The sequence below is a fragment of the Leuresthes tenuis genome, unplaced genomic scaffold, assembly GCF_036924035.1.
Source record: "Leuresthes tenuis unplaced genomic scaffold, fLeuTen1.0.hap1 SCAF_11, whole genome shotgun sequence".
Taxonomy (NCBI): Eukaryota; Metazoa; Chordata; class Actinopteri; order Atheriniformes; family Atherinopsidae; genus Leuresthes; species Leuresthes tenuis.
Window position 1 is genome coordinate 24011948 of NW_027325365.1, and position 24755 is coordinate 24036702.

Sequence of the window (24755 nt, forward strand, 5' to 3'; positions counted from 1 at the left end):
GATTGTACTGTAACGAGTGGTGTATGGACCAAATTGCAGTACAAAGGACTCAGAAGACAGTGGTAAAAAGTAGCCGTATAGTCAAGTAAAGTAAATTCAAAAGTTATTAGAAAATGGTCAGACAAGACAGGATTTTGAGGGAACACTGTCAACTGTTCCCTCTCAATGCCATAAGTCAGCACAGGCTGAAGGGTATGATTAAGGCAGAGAGTAGGTCTATGAACACTTTGAGAAAATCCAGTAGAGTCTAATACACAATTAAAGTTAATATTTAGGCTGTCATTTTCAACATCTACATGAATATTAAAGTCACCCACTACAATGACTTTATCTGTACTCAGCACTAACTGGGATAAAAACTCTGAGAATTTAGACAGAAACTCAGCATAAGGGCCAGGTGGACGATACACAACAACAAACACAGGAGCTTTTTGTGATTTCCACTTTGGGTGGGAAAAACTGAGAATCAGAGATTCAAAAGAGCTAAAGCTAATCTTGGGTCTAGGACTGATTGAATGCAATTGCTCTGCGCCCCCTGTAGGGGGTGTGCCCCATACTTTGGGAACCGCTGCTCTACACTACTGTCTACAGACAGCAGGAGGGAAATACTCAATACCTAGACTCAAATGAGTGTTTCAGCATTGGAGGGAATATCACTCTTCAGTGTTTTACTTAACAAATCAAGAACCCCTCATAAGGAGGCAGGAAAGGGGTGGTTGGGATTAGAAAATAAATCTAAATGTATCTAAATACATTCTTTTTACCATGCCACCTTCACTCTAATGGACACCATTTCACACCCCATATGCAATTGCTCTCACGAGCACTAAAGGTCACATATCTTTAAAACAAGATTATAGGTGGTTACTGGCTGCATAAATACAATAACTCATATGATCGTTATGAGGACACTCTGTACAAAACTGTCCGATGAGCATGCCTAAAGGCAGGAAACTGATGCACATATTTAAAAAAAATTCACTCAGTAATAGTCGCGTATCCACTAATGGGATTATCCTGTACAGGATCAGAGGTGGTGCTGGAGCTTGTCCCAGCTGCTGTTGGATGAGAGGCAAGACACATGCTGAGCAAGTGAATGGGTCACCATGCCAGGACAAATACAGAGAGACAACCATGCACACATATATCGCCAACTACAATTGATCTCGAATCACCAGTTAACCTCACATGAATGTGTTTGGGTTGTGGGAGGGAACTGGAACATATCCGTAGAAGTTTTGGTTCTAAGAGCAGAAGTTGAAATTCTAAATCCTGCTGTTCCTTTAAAAAGACTAGTTTAAATTTCCATTGACTTTATCTACAGTGATAAGTCTGGAAAACGTTTGGATTCTGGTTCAGATCTTGTTATTTCAGCTGTGTATCTAAGTCTCTTTAAGTTACAGTTATATAATACATGTTTTGATTTATCTTCATCTATTTTGACTGTATTCACATCCAAACTGGAAGGCTTCTTATGTGGAACCCTCATGAGCTACAGCAAGTCCATCAGGTTTAATTTAAAGGCCCCAACATCGAGCTCCTTATCCTCAAAATCTGTAAGAATATAACATGTGAATGTATAATAAGCTCTTTACAACTCTTAAAGAGCTATTTCTGACTGTGTGTTTGGGCCATTCATAAGCTGTCTTGATCACAGCACCCGTCCACATGTAACAGCAGCAGTCTGCATCAAGATTCCCGTGCTCTTGAGCTGTTGGGTTTCCAGCGAGCTGTCTCTCAACACACCACCAAAACATCACAAAGAATAAATTCAGTTTTAACTGAGTGGATCTGGAGATGCTGTTTTAATACAATTTGGTACTTACATTCAGGGCAGTGGTGTTTTAAAGTAATTAGGATCCTCTATCCATCTGAGTGTGAGCACTTGTATTCTCTGATCTTAGTTTTGGTAGGGCTAATGGACACTTTTGGTGTTTTAGTTTCTCCGTTTCTCTCTTTCTGTGTGTGTTACATCATATCTCTTTGAGCTTGTTTGATTGCACGGTTACCTATGGCGATTAAACTTATTAAATCTAAGCTCCCAGAGGACACACACATATATAGAGTCTTGTATATTTTAAGGTCTGTAAATAGGCTTTCCACCTTCTTACTCACTTATGGAACTGCTTAATTGGAAGAGATTTATGTCTCCCAGAAAACACACTTCAGATTTAGTGTTAGCTCAGGACTTCTTGTCTGTCCTCAGTCTTCTCATTTCTCTCACATACTCTTTGGTCTTCTCTTTCCCTCCATCACATGCAACTCTCTCCTTCCCTCTAGAATTTTAAATGTGCAACTACATTCATGAATTAATTATGTGAAATAGCCTAATAGTTTCTATGATGTAGAAATAAGAGTTCATTAGTGGCGTAAGAGGACTAGCTTAGCTCTAACATACATGAAGGCCTCTCAAAGGCTCTTGTCTTATTCATAGATGAATCTTATTAGGTGCAAAATCAGTGAGATGCTATTCATTAGGAAAAACGTGTGAGCATACAATATCATATTTGTCTTTTTTTTTTTGGTTCTTCCTCGTGATTGTTTCTAGTTGTTTGATAAGTAGCTCCATCAGTAATGTAGGTCAGCGTATTCTTTAAACCAATATAAAAACGTGGCATGTTTGACTAAAAGAAAAGAAAAGAGAATGCAGACAGCAGGATCACTTGTTCAAACAGATTTTAATCCATATTTCAGAGACATTAAATATTCAAAAACAATGGAACTGCATCACAACTTTTGATCATCACATAGAACAACTTCATTATAAAAAGAACCATAGAAAAGACCAAAAGATAGCACTGATAGAAACAGAAAAAAGGACATGAAATTGTGCAACACATTTAAAAAAAACTAAAAAAAACAACGCAATCCATGTTGGATGGATGTGTTCTCTGTTTTATGTATTTTGTAGAGCTCTTTACATTGTTGCGTTTAGCCAGTGATGTACACTAGATCCACAGGCAAGGATTTTTCAGGCACCATGTTGCTGCTGTGCTCAAAACCACCAGTGGTTGGTTTGAAATGTCCAAATTTATCCATATTTTAATTACCACAACTTTCCAGATTTCACCCTGCAATTTAACATTATTGGATGAAATGAGTTTGGATTAATTTGTGTAGAACTATTCAGATTATCCCCAAAAATACTGTTAGCTCATGTGCTGTATTAATTTGGCAGAAAATCTGCCATATACTACATGGCACTAATCAGGAGAAGGATGTCCTTCCTCCAACACAAACACAGTTGAAGGAGTGGAAGCTAGACAAGTCATAACATGTTACCACAGTCTGATTTTTTACATTTGAATCTTACCAATAAATCTCAAACTATTTCTCTTTTACGATTTGATGTTGGAAAACTGCAGCATCTCAAGCTTCTAAAGATGGATTAGGATATACTTGAATAACAGTTTTTCACTAGAGGGATCAGAATGTCTGAAAACCTGAAATAAATTTCCTGTTTAATCGGTTGGTTTCACTTGGAGGGTTTTGATTTCCCACATGATTAATCACTGTTGCATTCTACAAGGGAAGTAAACTAGCAATCACAGAAATGCTACACACAAAGCAGTGAGAGTCTCATGATAAAAGTTGGCATGATTTAAAAAATAATTTTACTGGTTGGTTAGAACTGAATTATTGATTTTTAAAGTTTTCCTGTTTATTGTAACAAAGTTGTAACAAAGTTAAGTTCTCTATCTAACAATACACAGTACAAATATGATGCCTAAATTATTTGTACGGTCACACTTTGCCTTGAGGATATCTAGAATTTTATTACAATTTGATATGAAATGCATTTTCAAGGATTTGTTTTACCTTTTGGGAAAATCTCCAGTCTGTTTTTTTTTTTTTAAAAAGTTCACTTTATTTAGAAATTTTTAAATATGGAGCCCAAACCAGGACAGTCTCTGACTTAGCTAGCTCAACAGAAATATTAGAAACAGTATGCTCACAGCTAGATACACGCTGTCCAGAATTTAAAAAATCTAACTGCCAAACCAGAAAATCTGAAGGGCGAGGTGGATGGTTAATTAACTATTCCATATATAATAGAGCATACAATTCCTCATAAACTCACAAAATGGCCATGTTTATTCTTTGGGATGTGTACATATAAAAAACTACAAGAAACAATATGTCTGTGAGTTTTTGAGGTGTGAAATCTTTTGAAAATTTGAATGTGGATGAAGGCTGGTGTACCTTTTTAGCTTTAGTTAAGCTAGGCTATAAGCCTCCTGGTTCAGTTTCTGTTATTACACAGTGCAGCCCAGTGTTACTTTAACAACAGGATGTCAGTGTCATGCTTTGCTTTGCTTAATTAAAAAATACAATGTGTTGCCTGATCATCAAAGCAAGAAAGGTGCTGTTTAATTGATTAAAGGGATTACTTTGACTAACACAAGTTATTTCTTGCTTTTTGCTTTTTTTCCAGAATAGGCCTCATAGTCAGAATCTAACCAGGCAGTTTTGGTGCCTGAATATAACCAAGAAACAAATTAAATATTAGTCAAAATATACTATTACCAGCCCATGCCTGAATGTAATCAAGAAACAAATGAAAAATTCCCCTTTTAAGAAGGTATTGTGGGTAATGTCGTTTCAATATAGCTGTTATGAAAAGTTGAATGAAGCTGGGGTGACAGGGGGAATTAAATTACTTATAATCAGCCATTAAGCATCCACATGGGTCCAGGTTGCAGATTAACAGTTATTTTAATGTTATTCACTGTGTTCAATGTTTCGGAGAGAGAAGTAAAGACTCAGCTGATGCAAAGTTGCTTCATCTTTACTAACTAAAGGCTTAAACAATTTGTCAAGATAAAAATTGCTACAAGTAAACAATACTACAGTTAGGAGACCTGCATTCTGGAAATATTACAACACTTGGCATTATTAAGTAATTGGAGAGGGACATGTTATTTTTAACTGTATATTGCAAATCATAGCCTGGGCAACTAACTGTAGCACTTCTGTTTCCGTCCTGCCAGGGTGGCTGCAGCTGTTTGTGGCCACTACCACAGCTCTAATGTTGGTTGTGTGCTTGGCATCTTTGTAACATAGTATGCACTAAACTTGCGTTACTGGCATTATGTGTATTTTATTAAAGGCGTTAAAGTGAGACTCTTCTGGCACATCAAAAATATCTTTTCATGCCTTGATAATGCAAAGCACGACAATGACACATTCTTCTCTAGTTGAAAAGTGAGTCTGTTACACATATTGAATTTAATTGTGAATAAAGCTTTTTTGAAAAAAGGGGAATTAGTGCATATCTGTAAAATGTGCTTCCTTAAAGTTTGTATTTTTTCTTTATCACAAACACATTTTCTTCAGGAACAATTTAAAGTTAATTTAAGTTAAATTCATGGTTTCTTCTTACTGATTAAAGCAGGCCATATTATGTGTTATGTTTGCATGTATTTCTAGAACTATATAATGACAGGAAAACCAAGAACAATGAATGGGTAAATACTGATAATTAATTTACTGTTCGAGGCAGTTTCGTCAATCTCTTAAACAAATATCAGAGACACTCATCGCTGCTAGAGACACTATCCATGTATATTTGGCTTGCTCCCATCTGCTGTTAAAAGAATGAATCAGCCTGTTTAGCTCGCTATTGTAGTGGCTACGGCAGTGAAATTTTCTACCATGACAACTGCGATAATGTAATAGTAACTAATGAAATATCTGATAAGATACCAGCAGTATAACTGGGCATGCTGAATAAGTCTGTTTCCAAAATGTTCAGAGTATACCCACATATTCACATTGCATATAAATGATCTGTTGCATGAATTCAACATTTTCCATGGCTGTCATGTGACATGGAGCATAGTGGGATAGAACTGGTGTTTTTGCTGGTCACCAAAGCAATGCTTTTACTTTTTACAGCAGATTATTGTATATCATATTGCTGTATACACTAAAAAAAAGCGAACATTGAAATTAACAGAAGCCATATATTAATGTCAGTATTTCACTGTAAAACAAATATTGAACTGAAATGAGCAACACTGTGGATCAGCTATTGGTTTGTAACAGCTGAAGTCAAAGAGAAATCGTTTGTGGGTTTTGTTTGCAGGTGGTTGTGGAAATTTCATGGCTAATGGGAACCCAGCAAATTTGGCTTCATGAGCACAAATCATTACAAAAGAACCCTGTCTTTAAAACCTGTCGGTTTTGTGTGAAACAACAGGAAGCAGGGTTGCACATTGGAAATTAGCTGTTTTGTTTTCTTTCTGGAGATAATGACAGCACTCACAGCTGTACAGTACCACAAGTCGCTAGCACAAGAAGTTGCTTAGCTTAGCTTAGGATAAAGACAAGAAACAGTCCAGTCTCACCAGAAAATAGGTAAAATGTACCTTTGTCCACATTACCATAATGTGGGTAACACTGGCTCAAATGTATATAACAGTATATAACTAAAGCACATATTTTGTTTTGTCAGGTCTCGACCAGTTGTTTGCCTATTTCCAGTCTGTATTCTAAGCTAACTACTACAGCTTCTTATTTAATTAGCAGTCATGAGGGTTCTATCAGTCCTTGTCAATCAATTTACCACCAGCAAGGAGAAAGTAGACTTTGCATGACTTCCACTTATTTCGTTAAGGTTTTTTGATGTTCTTGAGTGTTCTATATTTACTTCAGACTGTTAACATTAGCGGTGAGCATTTTAAGCAGCTTTCTTCAGGTGACGGAGAATATTCACACTGTTAATGACTTTATGCAACAAGAAATACACAAATTTCCTTTTTTCTTTCTTGAAATGGATACAAGCAGTTCTTGGTCTGAAGCTACCATTTATTGCATGCAATGATTTTAAAGTTTCAGGCATTTCAGACAAACCCATACTTGTTCAAATCATCAAGAAAAGAAATGATAGCAACTGATGCTAACTAGACCCTAACTCTAACCCTTTAATCTCACGTTTTTGTCTTAAAGCCAAACCCTGGTGTCATCATAAACGCCAGTAAAAAGCTTATGGAAACATCTGATTTTACGAAAAACAATCTCATATTTATACCAATATGGTATGGAAAATTATTTAGATCCATTCTTTGTTTTTAAATAAATAGAGCAATTCCAAGTGGACACAAATAGAGGCACTTGAGTTTCCGTCTGTCCTTCTCTTTTTCTTTCTTTTTTCTTTTTTTTGATAAAGTGAAAATGACTTTCCACATCCACATTGTCTTCCATACACATTCAGCGATGGTAAAATGATCTAAAACGTAAAAATTCATAACTGAAGTGCTGGTCATTGAAACCACGACAAGCGGATTTTAAAATTTTGTAGCACATATGACAATACATGAGAAATGCCACATAAACGGCGTGGCCTCTTGTTTGGTAAGTACTGCAAAGAGTTCAAAATCCCTTTATGGTGTTTGCTGCATAAAAACAGCCATAGCTTGTACATGAACACATACATGATCCACACACACATTCATAGGTACCTTATCTTTTAGCTTCGCTTCCTCATTCGTTCACACGGAATCATTCACAAGACACTTAAAAACGAACAAAACAAAAAGAAAAATAACACTGGTTTTAGGAGTCACAGTCTGTACATTATGGTACACAAACATCATTATTGTTCGGTAAGGAAATGATTTAGATAGACTTGACAATCATCTGTACACGTATACACACGAACAACACAACACAACAAATGTTGGGAAATGACTAAAAGCTACCCGGCAGTTGATTTGATCTCATTAAGAGCTGTACAAAGTCGCAGATTTACTTTGACATCAGGGCAGAGAAGCTGATGTGAGTTTTCCTCCATGTTTACTTGCTCTACACATGGGTAGCCATATTATATTGAATCTTTTAGTTTTCCCCCCTGTAGGTGTTTGACACCGTAGTGGGTGGGTTACTATGGGAACTAGAACTGAGTGTAATTTCACAAAAGCTCATAACCACCAAGAGAGGAACCAAAAAGATGCTGTATCTGATTGGGAAACAAAAAGCCCTCATTTTTAGGACCAGTAAGTCAAGTGCTTGTTTTGCTGAGCTCTTCACTTGTAGGTTCTACTGTAAGTCAGCTTCTTTGACTGATTCACTGCTCTAACCTCCGCCTGTTGCACCAGAGTAAAATCAACATACCTGCTCACATTTCTAACGTTGTTTACAGACACTTTTGGACCGTATTTTAGGGACTGCTTTAAAATATTTAAGATGTCTGCTATTAAATGAAGAACAGGATTTTGGTGTAGCTTTACATCATAATGACTAGGGAAGAAGAGTTGAGCCCTAAAAATAAATCACACTGTTTGCACAAGTCTCAGAGGCTACTGAAGTGTGGAAACACACATCTTCTGTCTATAACTTAAAATGTCTTCCTTCTTTTCAGCATCATTTATAATGTGCCCCAAATCTAACAACATAGCACGTGGTATTTACCTCATTTTTTAAAATTCACCAAAGCTAGTTTAATTTCACTATCATTGCCATGTTTCTTCATTTACAAGATTTGTCTTGCCCTATGACCAAATAACACTATATTAATAGTGTGACTAGATTATATTATAAATGTGGGTACATCTGCTAAATCAAGCCAATCAAGTCCTTTCCCACTTTCAGTGGTAGCTTGTTAGTTTTAGTGCTCACTTACTTCAGGGCTAACTTACCGATGTGATAACTACTACTACCTTAAAGAGGACAAGTTTGAAGAGATCTCAGATAATTAGACTAGTTTCTTAATTTTGACTGGAAAATGGATGTCAGCCCCACACAGCAGGACACAGAATGAGCTACCAGCTGATTTTACAGATAGTAAAATCAGTTAATCTTGTCTCTTTTTGATCACTATTGATTAAGTTGTTGCTGTCTGTTTCAGAACCTTCATGTGAGATGTTTTTTTTTTTAAAAGAAAATGTAACGTACGACACCCTCGGTGAAAGAATTAGTGTACACTTGGGTGTCATGTCGCTGTTGATGCCATGCTGGGTCAGAGCTGGTAGAAAAAGAAAAAAAAGCACGACTACTGCAGAACAATTTTCCGTGAGACTGAATGCCGATTTAAAACTTTCCAATTGTACTCCAAAACCGGACGTTACCAAATGTTAGTGGGTTTTCTTAGCATTGTAAAAGGGGCTTTATTGAACCCTGTCTGATAATATTTCATATTAACTTTGTTATTTTACAAGCAGCATAATTTTCACTCTTTTTACATTCTTCCCATGAAATTGCAGATTTGTTAGCGTAAAGGTACCCAGTTCATATTTCATCAGTACCCCCTTAGTACTAAATATGTAGATTCTATTGTATGGGCTTCCAGCTGGAGCATTACTAAATGTCTCTATACTTTTTTTACTCCTTTTTTTGTAATAAAACTCTGAAAAAGTCTTTGAATGAAGAAGTACATTAACACTTTGAAAAAGTATGATTTGACTGACTTATGACTGCAGTCATAATTCAATCACAGCCGTGGATGTTAGATTCACGCTGTACTCAGCACTGGCAGCTTCTGGTTGTCAGTTTGTTTTGGAGGATCCATCTCTGAGGACTGATGGTTCACTGAAACAGAAGCAGAGGACGGACTTCATCCTCCATTAATTTAGCTTTAGTGGGCGCAGCCCAGTCTCTTTCCTGTACCAGTGTGGTCCTTATCTGATGGATTCTACAGCTACTTTTCCTGCTGGATCAATATCAGCCTGAGGCTTTTACACTAGTCACTGACACAGTTCTGGTCCTCTACTGGAGGAGATGAACCTCTGTTGAGCTCTTTGCTCATCTTCAGCTTCCTTAATCACATCAGTGTGTTATCTTTTCAGAAAATTATCCAATCTTAGTTAAGCCACTTTTTACTTTCCTCTCTTGTTCTTTTTCTGTTCAGAGCCACAGCAACGTTTGTCGCTTTCAGCCTCAGAAGTTTAAGAACTGATACAATGTAGCTGTTCTAGAAATTAGCATCCGCCAAATGTTTCACATGCTAATTTGAGTTCTGCGATTAAGACAATTTCCCAAACTCAGGTTGTTTAAAGGGTCAAAGTGGGAAGTGAAGCATCGTCCTGTGTCTCATCTCACATGTTATCCCAGTTCTAGATCCCAGGCCCATTTCTTTCCTTTTTTTTTTCTTCCAATTTTATTTCCGCTCTGGTTTAGTCTTTACAATAGGTGAGCCTCTATGCGGAGCCAGTGCAGTCCCTGTCTGATGTAGCGTACCAGCTCAGTCATGCTGCTCTGCTGACTCAGCGGTTCCATGACGGAGTCCAGCTCCTGGAAGAAGTCTACAACAGGGAGGGTGAAGGAGAGACAGAGTTACTGAAGGTTCCTGCTGCTGCTGAAATGAAACAACTGTTTTTCAAAAGGTGGCATGGGCAAAAAGAGGCAAGTTCAGTTTTTTTTTCTTTCTTTTTTTGTCATAAGTGGCCTTGATCAAAATTCCTAACGGCTTTAACACCTTCACCTAGCTACGCCTGCCTTTGGTTGATCAGTCAAGTATTTGGAGTGTGAAAGATGAAGTGAAATTAAATAGATTCTTAGATACTTCAATGAAATACATCTGCTATGTACACTGCCTGACAAAAATAAAAACAGTCACCACCTGGATTTAACTAAAGATACAGCGCCCAGAACTTAAACTGTTGGGGGCTCTTTTTTTTCAAGGAACTAGAAGATTTATTTCAGCCTTGGGCTTGTTGTATTTTCTCTGAGGTCTGAGATTCAGGGTAGATTAGGCAAATTCTGATGCATTCAAGTTAATTCAAATTAAATTTTCACTTCTGCTGTAGTGCATCACTCCTCCCTGACAGTGCTTGCAGGAGTGTTAGCACAACCACCCTGAGCCTACAACTAAAAATCTCTCCATGTCACACATGATTATGGGGTTTTGGGTGTTCTTATCTTTGTCTTAGAGTATGACTGTTGTGAAAAGATCGGAAATGAACAGTGTATTGTTCTGGTTTCACTGCTTGCTCAACTGTGCTTGTGTCTCCTCAGTTGTCTCCCACATGAGGAAGTGTTTGTCAGCTCCACTAACTTAAAATCTGTAAATGTGACTCATTTCGATTGGGTTTTAGGTATTTTTATCTGTGCCTTGCTTAGAGCTCAACCAATGTCAAGCAATCAGCAATAAGAGTTTTATTGCTTTAATTTAACTGCTTTCTTGCCACAATCTGAGCTCCGTTTCCCCACTGGAGGAGCTCTAGAGCTCCAAAAATTCTGGAGCTTCCAAAGTGAAGTTGCATGTTGTTGCATAATCTATTCTAAAGATCTTGGCAACATATAATTACAGTTGCATTATATAATTGAATTATATTGATGGAAATAAATGTGACAATGCATAAGCGTATTGAAAACTACGCCATTGTGGTCAAAGCTGAGTGTGTGACTTTATGAAATAAAAAGTTTATACTTAATTATATAATACAGTTAATGACTAATAAATAAGTATTGCAAATATAAAACTAAAAATCCAACAAAAGGAGTTACAGTACATGGTTCACCACAAAGTGTTACTATTTTATGTAAATGCTGCTTAATTGTATGTGCAGTTTTTGCCTATCCGTGCACTTTCTATGTAAGATGCACATTCGTGGATATATTCTTGAAATAAAAAATGCTTTTTCGTGTTAGTTATATAAATTTACAGGATTCTTTTACCCGAGAATAAAGTTGGAAAATGTGCACAGAAACAATCATAAAGTCAGAGTACTGCGTAATATGTGGGAAGAGTATTTAATGTCATCTCTACATATGAGGAAGACAGTTTTACCCATTAAATGTTTACCATGTGCTCGGGTCGCTGCCCTGTGAGTCCTTTTGAACAGAGATATAAAAATGTTTTACTTGCAAATTTGACCCTTTTCTTACTCGGCGGTTTGAATCTACGGCATTTCTATAGCTGCCGACTCCTGTGACCTACAGTATAGCCTCTTCTTAAAAGATTTCATATTTGCTCATCAACTCGCCTGCTGTCAGGTCAGTTTTTAAACACCTCGGGAGAACAGATTTACAACTGCCAAAGAGTTTGGAGTTAAGTGAGCAGTGAAACACACAATGGAACAAAATGACAGCAACAGTACGTCTTGGCTGCTGTGAGGTAACACCGCAGCAGGAAAAGATTTATCACATCTAAATGTTTCCAGATGTTGAAAATATGAATTCATTGACATGATCGTAAATGGTCAACAGACCCTTCTGCCTCAGCGTGGAGGCGCTCGCCCGAAAATAAAAGCAGTCATGTGAAGTCTGGTGTGTCTCTAGTCTTACCGTGGCTGTCAGTGGCCAGTCTGTCAGCAGTCTCCCAGTGCTCATAGCTCCGCAGGATGTTGTTGGTGATGTTAACATGACTGGCAGCCATGTGGTGAATCCGTTGGGGAATTGCCACACTGCCCGATGACCCCGCTGCACCTCCTCCTCCTGCTCCTCCGCTGCTGGCTGGAGAGGGGCTGAGTGAGAGGGGTGATGGAGTCCCGTTGACCCTGGAAAATACCGAGAGGCAGTAAGTCCCAGTAACATCCTGGGACCTCAACAGGGAGGCCCTGTGTGCTGGAGGGGATTCTGAGTCATAATATAGACTCACTCACATATTGTTTCGTGTTACATATTTTCCTGAATAGACTCACAACTGTTAAAGATTTACTCTCGGTTCTAAAAATAAAAGATAGCTCTGTTGTGTGTTGACTACTTTGTAAGCTTGTCAGGGATTTCTACGAATAGTTCATCTGGTGATCCATTTTATCTACATCTTAATTCTAGATTTTGTTATTGAATTATTGTGATTTTATCAAAATATACCCAATCATAGCAACTTTGAAGCATTAAAATGAATTTTGATTTCCAAAATCCAAGAAAAAAATGGGAAAATTCATCTAAGCCAAATCGCTGCAGTTTAATTTTCCCATTTTTAGATTTTCAGGCGCGATTTCAATTCCTGTGAAGTAATTAATCAGAACTTTAACAAATGCATAAATGATAAACATGATGTACCATACGCCAGAAAGCATTAATATGAAGCCTGGTTGCAGCAATTAGTTGACATTTGGTATAAAATGTGCATTCATTATTCTCTTTTTGTGGCCACTAGAGGGAAGTTGAAAACTTGGTAAGCTACAGTGACATATTAACAGACAGTGCAACATAATCATTAATAACTTTGGTTTGACTTGTTAGTTTGTGGATTTGATTGTTTGTTTTGAGGATTACTCCAAAATGATAAAGACAGATTTTCATGAAAATTTGATCTAATGCGGGGGATGGCCCAAAAATACAGGCAATTCATTTTTTCATTTTGTACCGTTTTTATTTCTTAACAATAAAAAGGTTTCTCAGGTGTTCCATATACAGAGGCTGTAAGTCTACAGGCTTGGGTTTGTGTCTCATCCAACACTATCAAAACAGTGATTGAAAAAACACTCTTGAGAGGATGCAAACCTATAGGGACAGTGAATTCTCTATGAGGTTTTCACTATGAGTGACGCCTTTCTTATGATCTATAGTCTTTTAATCCACTGTGAGTTTTAATGAGTTGATTATTGCAGTTTTAACTTCATATCACAATTGCCTTAACACCAGTACAGTAATAAATAGTATAAAGAAAAACAAGTATTGGTATAGCTTTTTTTCCAACTAGAGACAATGTTTGGCCAGTAATGGACTGAAATAAAACTTTTCATCTGGACCGGTAAGTAATTGTTATGCAGCTTATGTTTCCACTGTAACTTTTCTCACAATGTTAACATGTGTGTTTCCATGTTTGAAGCTACAAACTGAACTGATTGTATACTGTAAACTGTACACGTACGTAGGCAGTTGATTATTGTGAACGGCTCACGTAGTATCAACAGTAAGCTAAAAAACTAGCTAATGCTCATCTTATTATGAGCAGTAAGTCAGCTATTTTTGTGTAATTACTTACTTATTACTTATTTTTCAGTTGCAATGAAAAAAACATTCATGTCATGGGTATTGACACATAACAGAGGCTGTTTTTTCCTTTTTTGTCAACCGGTAAGCTTAAAAAAAAAAATTCAGACTTGGGATTGTGTGTTGATTGAGTGTTAATGCTAATTAGCCGTTTTCACACACAAATACCGGATGCTTGTATGTAATATGTGTACAATTCGAGCCAGCCTTTTTCCCCCGAAGTTGCTATTCACGCAAGCACATCACAGGAATCTCTCTGCTGGTGATGCGTTCTCACAGCTGGAAACGTGTGGGACGGGGGGTACGGGGTGTCAAGAGCGAGCAGGAGGCAACACGTGTTGCAGAAATTAGGCTGTGGAAAATCGCCGGGCTTTCTTTATAACACGTTGAGAATAGCAGAAGGAACTGATGAATGAATGTTGACTCTTGAATGGGAATGAAAAATCCCTCTTGCCTGATAAAACTCTGCCCTCTTGTGGTGACAATCGCTGAAGACAAAAGTAAAAAAAAAGTTTCCAGATGCAGCATTTCTGATCTGTACAGTAACAATGCACACAAGTACAAAGTGCTCTCCCTGTCTTGCACAGCTGGGTGTGGGGCTCTGGGAATGATGTAATGTCTGTGATGTGACCTTGACCTTTGCTAACCCACAACTTGCATCTGATCCAGTGCCACACACACGTGTGCACCCGCCCCCCCAACACACGCACACACACACTGAGCAGCTACAGAGCTGTCCAAACTCATTAGTTTCACATCCGCAGCTCATCCATGCCTCTCCTTCTCCATCTATCATCACTCCTTCTCACCGGGCACTCGGCAGCCCCTCCAGCCTTCTCCTCCTCACGTCTACAACAAATCAATCCCTTTATTTGCTTCCTGAGGGGTTTGTTTGAGCAAGTGGCTGTCAGGAGCGGCTTGGTATGCTGCAGCAGAGCTCAGGTGAATTATAAATTCTCAATTATCTAGGTGAATGACGGGGGTGACACTGCTGGCTGTGTGTACCTGCGTGTGTATGTGTGTGTATACTCACTTTCCATTGGTCCTCCAGGGAGAAGGGGCTTGGTGGGAACTCTTCGCTGAATTCTAGATTAAAAAAACACATTTATGAAACCATGCAGTTTCCTTGAAGAAAGGAGAAACACATCAATAATGATGGTAAAAGTATTTACCTCGAAAAAATAAAAACAACTTAAGATTTGATCTTTTTTTTCAGTCTAAATTTTTAGCAAAAATATCTAATAATATATCTAATAACATCGGAGAAGTTTTTTTTTCTTTAAAGCTGACTCTTCTACAGTATTTAAATAAGTGGACTTTACACTTACAGCACCATGTTAGACACATGAAAAAAAGATGTTGCGGATGAAGAAAGAGAATCAATCATTTCAATTTAGTTTATAGAGAAACTCTTTTGTAAATATGTTTTCAAACCATTTTCCAAAAAAAGTTGTCACATTGTGTAAAATGTAATAAAATCATCAAACTATTTGAACTCATTTAATTGAAAATACTGCACATATAAAATAGTGAAAATATAATGTATATGCTCATTTTGAATGTTATGTTGATAAAAAGTTGGGTCATGGAAAATTAGGGCAAATAGGTCAACCATTTATTATGTTTTTTGGTGTAAAATTTGCAGATTGGGTCACTATGCAACGACGAAAGCTTTTTCCCACCTTCCCAGGGCCTGGACTCTTATAAAAAAACATTTGACATTGAATCAGGCAAACTGGAAAATCATTAATTGATCTTTAATTCTTATTGGAAATCACTGTCAGTCCCACTGCAGAGGAGAGGGATCATCCGACATGTTATAAGCACGCAATTATAAAGCTGACATCAGTAGATGGTATGGAAGTGCACATGGCATTGGCAACTTGCACATCTGTGAAGGCACCATTAATGTTGAAGAGTATAAACAAGAGAGGACTTTTTCAGGAAAGGTCTTGCTTAATTCAGCAAGACAAACCACATTCTCCACATATTAAATATAAATGTAAATGTAAATGTAATTTATTTATACAGCCCTTTACAACAGCAGCACTCTGTCGTAAGAGTTTGGGTGCTAAACTGGCCTGAAAGCCAGAAGAAGTGTCACCCACTGCAAACCTTTGGTGCTTTATGAAACAGAAAATATGTCAAAGGAGGTGCTGCTGCTGACCTACTGAAATCCTATGTTGAACATTCTTTGAAAGTTGAATCTTTTGGAAAAATAAATGCGGGTATGAACTGTTTCTTGAACCAAATCTTACACATTTGGGCAATTCTATGTGATCTCCTTTTGATAACTAATTCAATAACTAAGATAATATTTCTTCACTTCCATTCACTGAACTTTCCCTAGAACTGTTCAGAACTCCCCAGGGCAGGGCCGCCTCCTTCTCTGAAAACCTCTTTGTTTAGAGTGTTTTTTTTGGTAAAAATGATCTGCTCTGACTTTCTGTCAACACATGCTGTATGTACACAGCCTGCGTACATATGCACAGCTAAATCCCCAGTCAGTTGCTTCCCAGGAATCCGATCCCATCAATGCAAATGCGGCACTGTGATAATGACATACTCAGTAATTAATTAAACTAAACATAATTAATCAAAACAAGCACATTAAACCCCAACAATCCACTGTGATGATTGATGGGGCTTATTAAATACATTAATACCAAAGAGAAAGAATGGAATTTAATAACATCATGCAAAATTAATGCACAGGCACCATGAAAATGAATATGAAATGTCTTTCAGGGACTGTAATTGGCTTTGCATGTTTTTCACAGAAGGAGGAAATGAAAGAGGGGGAAGGAAATCAAGACTGTGTCCAACCGTGTGTGTGCGTGTATGTGTGTGTGTGCTGGTGTGTGTGGGTTACCTTGAAGTACTCCATGAGCGACCGTGAGTACTTGACAGCGTGGTCTTTCTTCAGATGGAACATCCTCAGATACAGCAGAGACAGACAGCGGTTACTATGGAAACACAAGCATTAGAAGGCAGATGAATCCTCTGTACAGATTCCTTTTAAATCTCCGTCTTCAGTATTATTTTTCACGTCGTCCACACATATTGCACCCGGACTTCAAACGCGCCCCACAAGTCCTCACAGGTTAGGAAGGTTTTCAGTACAGAGAAGAATCTGGGAAGTCTCTATTTTTGTTCAGATATGATCTCACGTGTCAGAAGATTTTGAAAAAGATGTGTGACAGGCTGTTTTACAAGTCATGCACGGATCATTTCCGAATGCATGCGAAGTTTGTCACTGGAAAATCTGTGTTTGAGTCTGTGGGGGAGTTGCTGTCACTGCACCCAACAGCGACCCATCGCCTGCTGCAAGTCTGTAATATTCTTCTTGTATCTCCGTGAGCAACATATCCCCTTAACCTCCCATCTAAGTCAGGACCTGCTTTACTTTAGTTTTTGCTTCCATGTGAAGCTGGAAGCTTCTTAATTTGTGCTACATTAAGGCTATACCACAGTGTTCGTTGATTGTTTTGGGTCCTTGAATTCAAGCACTGACTCTTTCTAAAGAGCAAAAACAGCAACTTTGAAGACCTCTTTGGCACCTGGTTGTAAGAGCTGCTTGGAAGGTTGTGCCTGCTGTAATCTTAAATCCAGGCCATGGCCCCGCTCCGACAGTCTCTCTCTTACACACACACACACACACGCACACACACACAATAGAGGGAAAACATACCACAGCACAGCTAGTCTCTTCTCAAAGACGGTGGCTGAGTGGCTGGTGAAGTTCTTCAACCTCATGGCGTACCTGCAGCCGAGAGATGCTCGTTACTCATCTGCTGACATTTTCAGATTTCTGACAGTAAAATGTATGCATGTATGCTGATGATTGTTTTTAAATCTGAGAATTATTGTCTTTCAAAGAGCTGTGCTTCATGACAACAGCGAGATGGAAGACAGCAAATTCTTCCAGCTAGATGTGAGCTGAAGGTGGCCTCGGGCAAAAAAAGCCGCAGTTCAGCTTCATCTAACCCTGTGCAAATAAACAGTTCTCCTCTGCTTATATTTTTGTTTATCTGAAAAAATAATAAAAATAGTGTTGGGTTCAGCTGCTTGTGGCGATCTGATGAACCCAGGGTGGTTTGTAAGTCAAAGGGAAATTCAGCAGCGTTGCATCAAGCATGAGGAGTTACTCCTTCCTACTTTATTGATCTTTGAAGAAAAATACATGTCCTTTCTTTGATTCTCTCCTCAGAGAGGTTAGAGGTCGAATCTCTGATGAGCAGCCCTCTAGCTGTTAGAGATGTAGTGTCTTGCCCAAGAGCACTTCAGCAGGATGCATGAGAGCAGACGAGAAGATCCTAAATTTGAGCACTTGAGCTAAATGGTTCCAACACACTTCACCACCCTGCCGTCAGCTCACCGGCTCTCAGATGTACGACTCATCTCTTATTCTCAGCTTGCTCTCTTTAAGTTGCACTCATCTGCTTCACACATCGGCAGCTCTCAAAAGCTGCAAACTGAGATCCTGCAACGCAACGCTGGTTAAATTAAACAGAGTAGCAGCTTTGTACCGTACATGTGTTTGAGGCTGCAGTATAAAAAGGTAGAAAATACAAGTTTAGATGTTTATGAGGAGACCTTTTGTTTTTATTAAAGGCATGAATCTGAATTTGTCGTATACTATGGAAAAGAGGTGAATAGAGGTGGTAGAGGAATTTTATTGAGGCCAATGAGCTAAAAGTAAAAGAGGTCAGGGCGGATGGGCTCGCGCTGTAAATTCAAGTTATATGGGTTTTAAGGAAGAAATCAGTTAATTACATATAAGAGAAGCAAAGCTGCATAAGGAACTTTATGTAGTTCTTTATTTTCAGAGACATTTCCCTAAATAACTGACATATATATATTCATATACATATATTTTTATACAGATACTGACACAATATAATATGTAATATGTTGTTGTTCATCTGAGATTATATTTACCTCATTCTAAGTCATCGTAAGGAACTTTAAGGAAGCAGAGTTTTAGTTATGCACCACAGAGGAGTTTTTAGGTTTCCACCAATCAGAATAATTAATAATACAAGTCAGATACATGATGCCAAAGTGACTCATTATCAGTAGTTGAAATCTATAATCCATGTTCTACAAGATAAGATCGCCCTATTGTGTCTTTCTTGTATATTAGTTCAGAATGTTAATTCATATAAATTAATTTTACACATTTACTCCTTCACTCACTTTTCCCACCTGAGCACAGTTCAGTCTACTGCAGCAGATGAGCTTCATTCTGCAAACTAATCAAAGGAACTGGAAAGCTGCCTTTAACGAATAATGTTCCCTTCCTTTCATGCTTTTCATCCATACCTGATAAGCTCCACAGTCTCCGAGTACATTGTGTATGGTGATTTGGCCTCCAGCGGGTCTCGCTCCATAGCGTTGCCACACTCTATGAATGATAGGGCGCCGTCTGCGTAGTTTACCGCTTTGCCAAATTTGTCCATCTGCGGGCAGAGGGTTAAAAAGAAGAGACGACAGAGAGAGAAACAGAGTGACAGAGATACAATGAATTGCCACACAGCAGAGACAGAGGCAGAGAGGAATGAGAGCCTTTGCAGCACTGTGGCACATGCACAGCCTTCTCTTTGAATAATCTCCCACTAAGATGCAAATACCCACATAAATCTGAGGAAACAACTCGTAAACATAATATAAATAACATGTTAAATAAATCTCATTTCATTGTTCATTCGGGGAGGGTCCAATCATTCTTTTGATTTTGTATAATTTTGCAGACATCATCAGTCCTTGAATGCAGGGCTCCCTTAGAGATAAATTGTGCAATAAATAACACAAATTATACAGTACAGTCCTTGATACAACATAGATTTTTATTCTACAGAGACTAACGGTGCACATGCAATTACAGGCTAGACTCGAGATGTGTGTGCTGGAATAATTTTCTGCTCTCTGTGTATCTAACCAAGTGGCTCCTGCACTGTATGTGCTGAAGCGCAGAGGAGTGAGTGTATGTCTTTCAGTGATTGATTTTCAGTGAAGCGTTGAGCCACACAACATCTTACCAAAGCATCAGCCTTGTGCTTCAGTCTCTTTGCCTCCTGCATGTAGTAGTCTGCGCTGTGGACTCTGGAAAGAAAGAGAAAGAATAGAATTAAAGAAAAAAAAGACATATAAAGCATGTCTGCACTGACATTTCATTCAACAATAATTTAAAGAAAAGCAGAAAAAACATGCAGCATAACAGAGTGATTTACATAATCACTGACTTCGAGTAGCAGGCAGTGCACCACACACAGATGTCTACATGTGTATACACACCTCGGGCTTAATGTAACCTTAGCATAACAACAAAACATGTTGTTTCATGAATAATGCAAAAGCCTTTTGGGACAAATAAGTAAGGAGATGTATCGTCTATTCAGGTTTCAGCCTAATTGGACAAGTGATGACGTACAACCTCAATTCGCAAAAAAACTCGTTCATTTTTTATAATTTTACAATCTCAACTTTTTGAAAATTGGGGCTGTAGTTTCAGCTATTTCCACCACCTAGAGTAAACTAACACGACACTATTTACCCCTTTACGGAGCATGTTGGAAAATAAGTAAGCCGTGTTTTGACTAGCAAACAAAATGCACAAGAGAACCTCGTTTGAAAGTATGCAGGGTTCAAGTTGGTATTTTTTCCATTTAAATGGACTGGGTATGGTATCATGGATCTTATTCTGGATCTGAGTGGATCTCTAATGGCCATACAGGTTTATCTGAACCTTACATTACCTTTATTCAGTATTCGCGATCCTGAATACTAAACATGCCCTCGTTTGGTACTACATTTATAACAGAGAAACAGGTGGTTTTGATTGGTTAGAAAAGTTTTCCTCTAAGATTAATTGACTGCAATATACCCATCTCATTATTTACATATCCTACCCATCACAGAAATTAGGAAATGGTTTTATTAAAGATGGTGTGTGATATAGTTAGTGACGTTAAATTAAATTATTTTTTTTAAACTTTCCTTATTGTAAAATATGACTTTAAAAGCTGCAATCTGTCAGTTAGCATTTTCAGCAAACACGCTCACAACATGAAGCATTTCTACATGACATTAGAACAAAAAAATTTGTGTTAGTTTAACCAAAATCGTGTGAATTGGGTTTTAACACACAGATAATTCAGTTGGGGACTGAATCTCTCCTGCATGTAAATGCTCAATTAGACTCGAAAGGGTCAAGGTGCTTTATACGTCCTCCAAAGTTCAGTTTTTTTGCATGTTTTTTGTAAAAACTGTAAAGAATCCCAATAAAGCTCATTCACATATTTTTCTGTTTTTCTGTCCGACGGCTGAAGGTGTTGGGTATTGTGACTAAAAATCAGTCTATTAACAGTATGTGCCAACATGCGGTTGCTTAAAAAAGTTGTTGCTCTGCTCTAATAAAATCCTGATTTTATAACCTCAGCATCATCAGACAAAATCCCCACTCAAGTAACTTAAAGATGTCTGTGCAGTGAATTCAGCTTCACCTATCTTGATATTAATTTTTGTCCATATGTTTAGATGCTAGCAGTTGTTCAATGTTGTTCTGAAATACAAAATAACGGTTAAAATTTGTTTCCAAAGAGACAAATCGCACTGGTTTCATGAAGAGTCAGATAAGCTTCAAACTGCATGTCTATGGAAACTGAGTCATGTCATTTCTGTTTGCTGGTTATATAACGCATTACACTGAACATACAGCGTGATACTGAGCTAATAATATGAATCTTTCCACAAGGAAGCAAAGTGCCTCACATTTATGCGGCGGAATAAACAAGTTCTGCCACGAGAAGAAGAAACATCTCCCGTGTCTGCCTTCTGACACAGAAACACTGTTTACAGCAAAAACACAGTTTGCTAAATAGACTTCCTAATGAGACTAATAAGAGCCATTCTCGGTAAATGCCTACCTCAGCTAATGTGTCAGTGTTCATCTGGTAATGACCTACAAATCATTACGCTGTTAGTGCACGTGCTGCTGTGTATTTCTACATACGTGTCACTAAACGACAGTCTTGGCCTGCGAGGTTCAGCAGGATCCATCAGAGGCTCCGACCACACCTCCGAGTCTGAATGGCCGTTGGCATGGTAACCGTCTCCACAAGGTTTATCAGCGTGGGAATCCATTTCCTACAATCGAGGGGGGATTGAGACCCGTGGTTTAAATAGTGTTGGTAATATAATGTTTGGCTTTCGTGCACAACAGTAACGCATCAACTTCCTCAAACACTCTTTTCTTGTTACTTTACGATAGAACCTCAGTTTCCTACTGGAAACAAGGTGATCATTTTCATGTCATTGTTCTCGTCAAAGGTTAACCTGACAACCAGGTGTTTATAACAAAAACAGCAAGCTCAGCATCATTTTAACAACAATGATTCTGCTCATAGAAATGAATATTGACCCATAATGTACACTTACAGTGCCATTTCTTGCATGGGATGAAGCTTTGCCTTCACCCCTCCTGTGTCTGTGAGAGGAAGATGAGGTGGAAGTAGAGGACATGGAGCTGGGCAGCATTCCGACAGCTCCACCTTCCTCGCTGAGAGAGGCGTCACAGGTTCGTTTCCGAGGGGGTTCGTCAGAGAGGGGGGACAGCAGGGGTGGAAGCAGCTTCTCGTCACGCCGTCGAGCCTGCTTCCTGTTTAGAGAGCTACTAAACATTCTCACACACACACAAACACAGGTACAAAAACAACATGATGCATTTGTATGATGGGAGTGAATATCCTTCTTATTCATCTTTAGGTAGAAGTGGGATTTATCCTGAAACTGTTTGTAGAGACCAGGGGTTTTGGAGGAAAAGATGAACTTGTGGGATGGTATTCTTCCATGACTCCTCCTGAAATAACTGACTCTCACTACTTAGCTTGAGTCCTGAAGACTTTGTTTGATTGCTTACTATTTTGGCCTTCCAACATTTTTCCCGCTATCCTGAAGTCAAAATCTCATATTTGTGATGCATAAAGAGACACATACACGAGGCCTAATTCAAAGGCTAATTAATGAACTTTAGCCAACACAATACAGCCCAAAAAGCTGCTAAAAGGGGCAATAAAAGTTATACAAAATAGCAACCCAGTGCTTGCACTGTGCCGAGGAGTGAGGAGACCTCTGAAAGAGTTGGCACAAGTTAAGCAGTGAGGCAGGGTGTGAATGAGGGAAATAGGGATTTGGGAAAAATTTGCGGATGCTGGATGATACTTTCCTTCCAAAACTGTTGAAATTCTGCTTTCTCTGCTAGCACATTTAAGATTATTCCTTCAGCTGCCTCACCGTAGCTCTTGTGACTCATTGTTTGCAAGACAAGACTTAATATGTTTATGTTTTTCCTCACCCTGGAAACTCTGGGGGTTTGATGCAGCTAGAAAGTTGCTGAGCTCACAGAACAAGCCCCTGGGTGCAGACATTAGAGATAATATACAAAATCAGGGAGACAAAGACTAATTAGTTGCCATAGAGAGAGCGTGTGTGAATCTGTCTGTTTGTGTGCTACATAATTGATGTTTGTAGTTGTGTTTGTGTGCACGACTATGCTAATTTGCATGTGCTTTTGTGTGTCTGTCAATAGGTGGATGGCGATGTGTGTGCGTAAAGTAGCAGGTGAGGGCTCTCAGAGTTCATTTAACAGGTTAAGTTTAGCACTTTACTTGCCAAAACAGTAATGGTTTGACTGCCACATTGAACACGTTTGCTTTATGAATGTTCTGTGTTTGACTTGAAGATGAAAATATTAGATTTAATAACAGATTTAAGGTCCTGTTATGGAACAACCAATCAAATAATATATACAGTGTGGTAGACCATCCACATCTCACTCAGGAAGTTAAGTTCCTTTTTTAGTTGACTTTTTACATCACAGACAAAAACATGAGAATGTCGTTAGTGGCAAATAGTGGACTGCTTTACAGCCTTTATACATTATGTATTGTTGCTTTATGCTTAACTTTTTAAAATAAAATTAAATGTAGGCAATCCATGGAGGGTCCATTTATATTTTGGTCATTCATATTAACCCGAACCCTAAAACACCAAAAAAGGAGTGTTTAGGTAATGTTTGTTTTCAAAGTCACAAATCAAAATTAAGACGAGACGATTTTCTTTTTCATGGCCAAAAAGAGAAATGAAATTTTGAAAATGGTTTGATTTTCTATTTAAAATAAAGAATAAAATCACTAAAGACATTTTATGAGACTTTACTGACTTCTACAGCAAGGTGATAAGAACCCCAAGCTGTCAATATTTAAGAGACCTTCCAAGAATCCACAAATCATTAGGTCAAAGGAGCCTGTGCCTTACAAAGAGTGGCTGATCCTCGTTCAGTCAGGAGAGGCTGCTCTGCTTTACAAACTCTGTAAGGTTCTGTTCACAAATCATATTAACACTTATCCAGGGGAATCTGATCACAGGTGGACAGCCCTAAACACAGAATGCACTCAGGATGGATTGAGGATAATTTCACAGGTGATACAGGACACATTTAACCACATTAATTTGGCAGTCTGAACACTGGGATCACCCACACAACTGACATCCACGGCATTAGCAGAAATACGTATCAGTTTGTGAGCTGACAAAATCCCTGTTTTAAGAACCTTTAAATCCAAACCAGACCAGAGAGAAAACTGAAAGGTTGTTGGCTCATTGGGAATAATGCAACAGCAGTCTGTGGGAGATACTGAGGAAATGATTTTTTTAGGGTCTTTTTGTTGAAATATATTGTTGGGATCCTTGTAAAAAACAAAATCAGTGGTTATCAGTGGTTCAACAGGAGCATTTATAGGTGAGTTGCCTCAATAGTGTAATTTTTATTCTAATTGTTGTTAGTGTTGATTGCACCCACTGTGGTCATCATG

General features: G+C 38.3%; 1 protein-coding gene across 3 annotated transcripts in view; it reads right to left on the reverse strand.

The window, feature by feature from the left end:
- Positions 1-2671: 2671 nt before the first annotated feature.
- aff2 (AF4/FMR2 family, member 2) overlaps positions 2672-24755 on the reverse strand; it is a 179445-nt gene continuing 157361 nt past the window's right edge. The window contains exons 18-26 of one of the 3 annotated variants that reach the window (XM_072396214.1): positions 22321-22552; positions 21896-22029; positions 19923-19986; positions 19207-19343; positions 17573-17644; positions 16754-16847; positions 14915-14967; positions 12226-12437; positions 2672-10241 (exon numbers count right to left, since the gene is read on the reverse strand). In XM_072396214.1, the coding sequence (XP_072252315.1) occupies positions 10120-10241; positions 12226-12437; positions 14915-14967; positions 16754-16847; positions 17573-17644; positions 19207-19343; positions 19923-19986; positions 21896-22029; positions 22321-22552 (1120 nt within the window). In that variant the 3' untranslated portion in view covers positions 2672-10119. Of the gene's footprint in view, positions 10242-12225; positions 12438-14914; positions 14968-16753; positions 16848-17572; positions 17645-19206; positions 19344-19922; positions 19987-21895; positions 22030-22320; positions 22565-24755 lie in introns of all 3 variants that reach the window. The other 2 variants (XM_072396213.1, XM_072396212.1) reach the window with 2 other exon arrangements.